Here is a 10037-nt window from a genome sequence, read left to right on the forward strand (position 1 = left end):
AAGAGATTTAGGATGGAGGATTGCAAAGCCATGTCTATACTCATGATCAAAAATTTGAGGAAGGTAGACACACCTAAGGAGAAGGATGTAGATCCCACATTATACAATTATACAAATAGTTGATTGGTTCACTTATGTATTTGGTCAACACTAGGCTAGATATAGCATTTGCAGTAAACTCTCTTAGTTAGTTCATGGTTGAACCAAAGAGAATGCATTGGACAATGACCAAGCATCTATTATGTTACTTGTGTGGTACAGTTGAGTATGGGATTACATATGTCTAAGGTAAAGGTATCAGGTTGATGGGCCATATTGATGCAGATTGGGCAGAAAGTACAACAGACAAAAAGAGCACTTCAGGGTGTTGTTTTAGTTTGAGATTAGGAGTTGTATCTTGGCTCAACAGAAAGAAAAAATCTATGGCTCTGAGCTTAGTAGAAGTAAAATATATAGCAACTAGCATGGTGACATGTGAAGCTATATGGCTTCGGAAGTTATTAGTAGCCTTGTTTGGTCAAAAGGTTTAGACTACAATGATACACTGTGATAATCAGAGTTGCATCAAGTTGTTTGAGAATCTCATATTTCATGATAGGTCTAAACATATAGACGTCAGATATTACTTCATCAAAGATTATGTACGAGGGGTTGTTCATTTATAGTACATACCTATAGAGGAACAGGTAGCAAAAATTTTGACAAAGGCATTGGGGAAGACAAAATTTATCTTCTTCAGAGATTAGTTGGGTGTCATGCAGAACAACTTCCTCGCTAAGAGGGAATGTTAGTTTTAGGTAGCTTGGACATTTATTCATTCATATGTGATTAATTGACAAATAATTGTTAGAGTTATAACAAATATTTGTTAATTAATTGACTCCTTTTAGAAGCCACTAGTAACCTATTGGTTAGGTTGTTTTAATTGAGAAGCAACTAGAAATTTCTTGGTTGAGTTGTCTTGATCAATAAGCAACTAGAAACCTCTTGGTTAAGTAGTGTAAAAAGGGGTCAAGAGAGGCATTTGGAGAATAGAACAGAACAGAGAACAACAAGAGTTGTAGAAGCATTTGCAATGTTAGCAAATGAGTTTGTAATGATAGCAAATAGTCTTCCAGTGTTAGCAAGGGTGCAATGATAGCGTTGGGGATAATACTAGAGAATATCAATAGGAGAAATTAGGAGGTTATCTGAATTCTACCAATGAGAAGTAAGGAATTTTGTATCTCTTGATTTGCTAAAGTTAATAAATTTTCTATCTGTTTCTAGGGACAATTTGTCCAAAAATATTGTTTCTCTATGTTCTGAATTTCTTTTTGTATTTTATTGGTGAAGTTATAGTTGTGTTATTTTTTGATATTAGGTGGGAATTTATTTTCAGCAGTTTAATTATCATTTACGAGAAGAAATTAATAATCAATGACTGCAACCGTGTTAATTTTCACAGAAATGTAGAAACTTTTTACTATACATAGAATTTGAAATGACTAAGAAATTGAATAAATAGAAAGACTATTATAAATTAATTATTTATAAATGGCTAGTGGAGAATTTATTTCGGTACAATAAGTTCAATGGTTCCATTCCACTGTTTCCAAACTACGAATATGATTAAACAACTACATTTGAATGACAAGAGGTAGATCATTTATTCCGTTCTAATCAGACGGGGATCTATTCGGTCCCTTTCTAATTGAATGAATACGTAAATAAACTATTTAAGTATGGAGAACTTAGTCTGTTACAGGTAGTCAGGCTGATCCGTTCCACCATTTTCCAATTGAATGGCTAACGTGAGCATTCAGCTGGAAAGCCCTGTGGGAACCTCTTACTATCAGAACAGTAATCATAAATCATATAATTCTTGCGAGCCCATTGAAGCTTCTGCTGCTCGCTCGAATCCAACGCCTCTTTATCATACCATGAATTCGCAGAGCAGTTAGACGAAGAACTGCACGCCTCACCATTAAAATTTCTGTAAGATGCCACGAACGGAGCTTTGCTCCAGTCAGTCTTCACAAGCCCACCTCTTGTTGCCCAATCGTCAGCGTTCCAGAGACTCGAATATATTCTCATGGCCTGATTCTTCGGATATGCAACACCCAAATCCTCATTGTTTTTAAATACTCTCACAGGAGTTCCATCCACAGAAAACCTGTATAGATCAAACCACCATACAATATTATATAAGCTAAGCATGGACATGTTACTCGAGAGTAATAAGTTATGAATATACTTACACAATTTGTTGGGGATTCCAGAGCACAGAGTAGGTGTGGAAATCTGCAGTGGGGTCAAACCAGAGGTAGAATTGTTGTTCCCGATTTCCTTTCCCTTGAGAGAAGACATTGGTGTGCATAATATAGGGATCTCCAGACAGATTTCCCAAGAACTCAAAGTCTATCTCGTCGTGTGTAGTCCCTTGAGATGACAGCTGCATAAAATCAATTACAACATATTTAATGGAAACTTTCATGTCATTGGTACATAATCCTCAAGATATAAAGTCGTAGTTTTGAGTACTTTAAAAGTTAAAACATTTGAAGGTACGAGACATACATAGTAAGCAGTGACAGTGCCTGCGGAATTCCCGGGCACCAACTTTATTTGCATATCAATTTTGGCAAAAAGATATTCATTCTTCGACTGAAACCCAGAACCTGTTTTGGATGTTATAAAGGAAGAGAACATAAAGTGTGGTGAGCTATCTTCGAATTGAACAATAAACCATGCATAAAATCGGATACATAATATGTATAATAATAAATACCTGAGGACTTGTCCAGAGTTAACTGCAATCCCTGGCCGTTGTCAAGTATCTTAGCATGGTCATTCCCCCATGTGATGTCGAAATCGCTGTAAAAATTTGCAGAGACGTGCTGGAGAAACACAAGATGGGTGAAGATCAAACACAAGAAGAAGAGCGCCATGATTAATAATATTGAACGATTATTGAAGTTGTCTAAATTGGTGTAACTGTGTTGTATTCGAATTGAGTACAACGTCGAGAGACACTGGAGGAAATTGGCATATATTTATATATAAACTGACGGCCGCCCAAGCGAAGAACAAAGCCCGGAAGGTTCTGAAAAGTCAATCCGGGGGACGCGGTTTAATGAAGGTGCTATCTAGCTGTTCACAGCTGCAAGTACGATGCTGTGGAGAATGAGTTATTCGTAGAGACGTAAGCAAATATACCCAATGCGAAATGGGCACCAAATCTTCAATGGGATGGGAGTAGAATTAAACAAGCTTGTGCCTGACAGAGGAGAAGCAGTTGTCCGTCTAAATATAAAATATCAAACTTCTGATGTCATTGATGTCCATTGTCATAATGCATGAGTTACGCCTTCCTTCATATTTGTTATATCTACCTAAACTATCCTTTCGCCCGGGCCCCGATTCCATGATGCCGGTCAGAGAACGGCCTGAATTTGATGGTTGTATGACGTATTTAGGCACCTTACTGTTAAATACAATCAGAATTTGAGCTAGCTGTATGACACTGAGGGAGGATTCTTTCACGCCGACAGAGTTTGTGGACCGTTTATTATATGCCTGTATTAAAAAAAATTCCCGGTCATTATTGACACACTGTTTTCAGATGCATACGAATGTTTTTCGATTAAAACATCAGGTGCAAAACAAGGATAAAATTATCCCAGCAGATGGCTCTGAAATTGAGTAGATTAGTTTGAAATGCTAACGTGTGGACCAAGCAATGCGTGAGGAGCAAGAATTGTTATGTTAGTGCATGAAGCCGTCTTATCCCCACCCATCTACAACATTCCAGCTCTTGAGAGAGCTCAATTTTCTAGCTTTCCTATTAGAAGTCCAGTACCACGGGGCCTCTCTCCGTAAGTCACTAGTATCATGGAAAATAATTGGATCAACGTTTTGATTTCTTTATGGAATTTTTAACTAGTATGTTATTAATAATATCTAAATATATAAATTATTGTTTAGAAAACTATTAATATTAAAAATAAAAGTTTTTAGGTGATTGTCAATGGGCTCTTGGTTTATTGTTGAAGTTGAATGGTTGACAAAGAGCCCACCAAGAATTAAGACTTGTTGAGTGCAAGGCTTTCATGTCATAAGGGATGAGGTAGGGATCTGCCCCAATTAATATTTGTAAGAAGTTGGTTGCTGTCATCTAATTTATATATTACATCGGCAAAATTTGAGGTAATTTTAAGAATGGATTATCTTTTATTAGTTGTATTTTTTCCTTTATTTTGATCTCACTTTATTTCATGCCAAAGAAATATATGAGAGAAGAGAACTACTTGTAGAATTTTTTTGAAAATAGATTAAATAATTTAAATAATTTTAGTTACAGTATTTATTATATATATATATATATATATATATATATATATATATATATATATATATATATATATATATAAAAGTATTTTTTAGCTATTACATTTCTTGAGATATTTTTTTAATAAATCATTAGTATATTAACAAATCTTTACTAAGCTTAATCTCTTAGATTAACAACATGACTTCTAAATCTTTGTTTAGGCCAAGTTTCCTAAGCTTTTTTTTCTTTCATAGTATTTTCTTTATTACCTTGTGATCTCTCTAGGTCATCTTGTTCACGTTTAATAATACTTATATATTTTCTCTTATGTTTGACATGTCTATTGTGTTGGGTCTTCTTGGGTCTCCAATCTTCCTTCACTCTTTCATAGTTTTCTATATTTTAGGAAGAAAGTTTACTCCTTTACTACATTTCTGAGAGATGCATGTGTATTTGGGTAATACACATGAACTTACAGTAAAAACTTGTTTTTGCCTATTTATATATTTTACCATTCTCCATCAGATATAAATTTTATGTTTTGATATGAAAATAGTTTGATACAATATCTAATATTATAATATTAACATACTTGAAATAATTTAATTTATCTCGTAATTTCATTTAGAAATTTATTCGTCAAACTATATATGAAATTATCTTATTGCACTCATAATTTAGTTTATCCCATGATCTAAAATTCCTCCTTTGGGCTAGATAGCAAGGTTATCTTATGGTAACTTTTATTATAATTATCTAAATGACTACCTCTGAAATAATAATAATAATTTTAAATATAGATAACTCTTAAATAAGAGAAATATAATGTATTTGAAAACTATAGGTAGACTGTGGAAATATTGAAAACTTTTATGTTGTATAGTTGATACCGTCAATGTGATCTCTGTTCCACCATGATGTATAAATCACACGGAAGGGTTTTAATTCCGAGCGTTAGAAAGAAGCCCGAAGTGTCAAGATACAATTGTTGCTTGACTGCATGGTGGTTCTGTTGCAATTCATGTTTGAAGTCCCTTTGGGAAACTCCACTCAGCCCGCCTATATCAACACTAGCGACCTAATGTTTTGTTTCCTTGCACGGAATTGGCTGACTCAAGCAACGCGTAGGGCAAGTAACGATCACTTTCCCACCAAAATATATTACGGTCCCCTCATCCATTTTATGTTTTCGGTGACCTCTACCAAGTTGATTGATATCTTTGTGATTTCCTCGACTTCACCATGTTTCCTACCAAGCAAACCTACATTCATCTTCATAAAGTACATCAAATATGGTAGCGTCTATAGTTTGTAAAGTACATAACATATAAGTATGACTTGATTTTCCACTAAACTAGTTCATAATCATTCTCATGGTTTAAGTTTGGATGTATTAAAAACTAACACTTACACCAGAAAGAGATGAAGGGGTATGCCGATAGATTTTATTAGAAAAGAAAAATGTAAGAGATGTAAAATTGATAAGATATAATCAAATTTTTATATAGAATAGAGACATATACACATGACTAATCTCTTTAGAGGTTTAAACATTGTAGAACATCTCAATTCAAGAGTTGATTTGAATACATTTTTTGAAATATTTGTTTAACTATAAATACAAAATAATTGGAGTCTACTAGGTAGAAAATAAAAGGAAAATGAGATTAATTGATAAGAGGAAGTAGATATGAGTCATTTTTATTAAATTTGAAATTAGAATTTTTTTTAAAGCATTCAAAAGGTAACTTGGCATACTTGATTTTGGATTTCAGTTTGAGGATGCACATTCCAATTGAGTGACACATTAAACCCTGGTTATACAGTATTCAGCTATGATGTATTACTAGAGGAAAGGTTGGGCAAAATTAGCCACGACCTAGAAAATCAAAATAAATGTTAAATTTGAAAAAAAATTAATAACATGTATAGTACTAAATGGAATTAACCTGGATAGGTCACACAAGTGAAAGCAATATTCACCAAAATATAATAGTGTGTAAATGTCACCTGTACTATTTTAATGATTTCCAAAATATAATATTGTGTAAATGTCAATTGTACCAATATTAGAAAATGTTGTATATGTAAACACAAATGAAATGGGCATAAAACTAAGTCAGTACAAAAATTATATTTCTTTTTGATCAACAATAGATAAAATTAATCTGAATCTATAAATATTTAAGTATATAAATCAAAGAAAACTAAACTTAATCACAATTTTGAAAAACTTTCAATTACACTGATAAGTATAAGAGACAAGATATAAGATATGATAACAAAAGTTTAATATGGAAGTGATGTATTTTAAATAAAGTATAATGGAGTGAATTTATAATTTTGAATATTTTAATTCAAAATATTTAGTAAATTAAAAATTAAAAAATTATTTTAATAGGAAAGAAAAACCTATATATGGAAACACATTTGGCTAGAGGAAACCATATACCTAATTTTAATTTATTATTTTTTAAATATGAGAAATTTAATAGAGTCATTTTCTTGTTAAATACTTAGTCTTAATACCAAACCTAAGAATTTCATGATGATTTGATTGGATGATCAAATTGTTAGATCATTAACTTTCATGTTGATTTCATTACAAACAAAGAAAACACATTTGTTTTAGATTTCATTGGATTTAAATAGTTACATAGTAAAAGCATAATACATAATAAGATAATAAAATAATAAAATAACATACAAATATTTGAATATATAAATTGAAGAAAACTAAACTTAATCACAATTTTTAAAATCTTTCAATTACACTGATAAATATAAGATAAGATAACAAGAGTTTAAATAAAAATGATATATTTTAAATAAAATCTAATGGAATGAATTTATAATTTTGAATATTTTAATTCATAATAAATCGTAAATAAAAATGATAATTATTTTATTAGGAAAAGAAAAATCTATATATGAAAACACGTTTTGATAGAGGAAGCCTACACCTAATTTTAGTCTATGATTTTTTAATATGATATGAGGTTGGATTTGCAGCCTAAATTTTACTTTTATTTTTATTTTTTTCCAAAATAAATAGCCCTTGGATTGTGACCTCTAAACCAAGACAACTCAAAGGGGAAAAAATCCTAAATTGTCACATATAGAAATAAACAAGAGCTCTAGTGAGTAGGAGTCCCTACCTTTTGCATGGTTGGAAAACAGTGAATTTGGCAAACAAAAAGAAAAGTGACATCTTTTACGCAATTCTGGATGCCTCAAATAGTTGCATATTACAGTCATCTATGTGAAACAATCAACACAAAAGCAACGACACGGTTCTATTTACTACGGTCAATAGTTATAATAGTAAGGGAATAGAAGGGAGAACTTAAATAAGGGAGAAATAGATCAAATAGAAAGAATAGCATGGAGATATATAAGATAACATAATATAATATATATATTACGAATCCTTAGAAATAGAATAGGAAATATGGGATAAGGAAGCAACACTTATTATAGTTAATAAAGCATCCAATATTGTTTGAGGTTAGGCATGGACTTTGAGCCAGTGATAGTACAGTAAAGGCACAGGGTAAATAATGAATTCTAACCATATCTAATCAACAAACAAAGGAGAAAATATAATAACCATATAATTAGCCCTGGTTAGAGTTGGGGTCAAAGACTCATGTCAACATTTGAAAACAACAATATCATGGAATTTTGGATGCATCAAATAGTTGCATATTACACTTGTCTATGTGAAACAAGAGCAAAATGGTGACTGTGTAACAACAACATGAAATTGATTAGAGTAAGTGACAAATAAGACTTTAAGAAGACTATTTTAGTACTTGTTAAATAGGAATAACAAACATATGAAATGAAAAATAATGTAGAGAATAAAGAGAGAAAATATGATAAAAGTATAATGTGTTTTCTGTAACGAAGGTTTAAACTATCTATGAGTATCTATATTTTCAAGTGTTATTAACTATTTATTTTTTAATATAGTGGCCAGTAAACAGAATTTTTTTTTTTATAGCAATTTATATGAAGCATGTTGATGTTGAAAAGACATCTGATTCTATGTTTTGTTGTATATACATGTAGCAAAACTTTTGTTCTGTATATTATGTTTAGCTTGAGTATTACAAGGTCCATATATTTGGAAAGATGTAGAGGACAATATATTGAAATAAGAAACTTGGATAATTTAGTGTTGTATGAGTTACCTAATAATGTGACATATATATATATTATGTTTTGTTGCATAAACAAGCACAAACTATATACATAAGCTAGTCAATGGAAAAAATTGATGTTCAAAACTTTGGCTTTGCTTTGCTTCTGATATGGATGTTGTGCCTATAGGAAAAGAGTGTTGTCATTAGAGCTACATAGTAGTTTAATGGGAATTATGTAATGAATTATTGTAAACATTTAAAAAGCATGAAATATTTTACATGTCTAGTTGGTTTTATGGGGATGTTAATTTTACCTTGTTGCTTGGTGTTCTAGTTTTGCAAAATTATTCCAATGATAATATGTTGTCTATATACCCTGCAATTTGTAAATAAATATTAGTTAATAAATTTCTTTTGTGTGTAAGTGAAGTAGTAGAATATGGTTTAGGAGTGCTTACAAGTGGAGTTTCTCTTGTGATTGATGTGATTGTATGGTCCATTGCGAGTATAAAAGTTCCTTGAATCTCAAAGTTTCACATCATGTAGACTACTGTAGACATGGTTTCTATGTACTTGTCAAACTCAATCTTTGTTAATTCTGAAAAGTAGTCTTCCAAGAGCTTCTCGTGTAGATTGCATTCGAAGATGTCTTGTATTTCAATGATACATTGGAGATAGGGTTGAAATTGAAATGTTGTATGTATGTTGCACTTGGTGCAGTGAAAGTCAGTTGGATCAGCTATTGTTGATATAGATACTATTTTTTGGCAGACTATGCACAATGGCTGGTGTGGTGAGCTATGGACATTTTTTTCTCGTAATATTCCTATACCTGGAAGTACAAAGGTTGAGGTCAATTGTAATTGATTGTATTGTTATTTTTTCTGAACTATTAAATACTAAATTTCAAGTATTAGTTTTTCTTAACTTACTTGCAAATTGGTGTTTGTGAGTTCTTGTAGTGATTGTATAGTGCAGTTGTTATTGAGGTGATCTATGTAGGTGGATAGGCTTGATTTGATAACTATTGAGCCTCATGAACTAGTATGAGTGACATTTTTTAGTAGCAACAACAATGTTGTTGGCAATGTTTTTACCTGCATATACTTTCTAGGTTTTTGTAGCTATATCTATGTGTTTTTGGCACTATGAACTAGCAAGAGAAAAGTAGATATTAGAAATTGAAGTACTAAAATTACATAAAAGTATTATGATAAAAGTTGATGTGTTATTTGTTACTTATAGTAGCTATGTCAGATGACCATTGTCCCTTTCTAATCTGGAGCTAAAATTCTATGAGGTTCTGCACATATGAAGTTACAAAGACACCAAGACTGCCAATTGGATAGTTGTTGTATAATCGAATCTACTGGGATATTTTGATATCAGGTGACAATCTTTGTTGTTTGCAAATTGAATCTACTAGGATATTTTGGTATCAGGTGACAATCTTTGTTTTTTGCAAATTGAATCTACTGGGATATTTTGGTATCAGGTGACAATCTTTGTTGTTTGCAAATATGAGGTATTTGTTCAACTTTAGTTTCTAACTTGAACTGTTTGTAATATTTAGCATC

At 31.6% G+C, this 10037-nt stretch overlaps 1 protein-coding gene across 1 annotated transcript; it reads right to left on the reverse strand.

The window, feature by feature from the left end:
* Positions 1-1495: 1495 nt before the first annotated feature.
* LOC149564098 (xyloglucan endotransglucosylase protein 1-like) lies at positions 1496-2999 on the reverse strand. The gene is made up of 4 exons (XM_089827176.1): positions 2771-2999; positions 2560-2660; positions 2241-2434; positions 1496-2155 (listed from the first exon to the last, which is right to left on the reverse strand). The coding sequence occupies exons 1-4, from the start codon at positions 2928-2930 to the stop codon at positions 1789-1791; spliced, it is 822 nt and encodes a 273-aa protein (XP_089683302.1). The 5' UTR covers positions 2931-2999; the 3' UTR covers positions 1496-1788.
* Positions 3000-10037: the final 7038 nt, after the last annotated feature.

Source organism: Cupressus sempervirens, chromosome 4 (assembly GCF_028749045.1).
Source record: "Cupressus sempervirens isolate cs-2001-9-10 chromosome 4, ASM2874904v1, whole genome shotgun sequence".
Taxonomy (NCBI): Eukaryota; Viridiplantae; Streptophyta; class Pinopsida; order Cupressales; family Cupressaceae; genus Cupressus; species Cupressus sempervirens.

Coding starts and splice junctions, on each gene's coding strand:
- LOC149564098 (XM_089827176.1), bottom strand. CDS start 2,930: ATGGCGCTCTTCTTCTTGTGTTTGATCTTCACCCATCTTGTGTTTCTC. Junction 2,661..2,770: donor AACTCTGGACAAGTCCTCAG/GTATTTATTATT, acceptor CATCCAAAACAG/GTTCTGGGTTTCAGTCGAAG. Junction 2,156..2,240: donor TGGAATCCCCAACAAATTGT/GTAAGTATATTC, acceptor TGATCTATACAG/GTTTTCTGTGGATGGAACTC.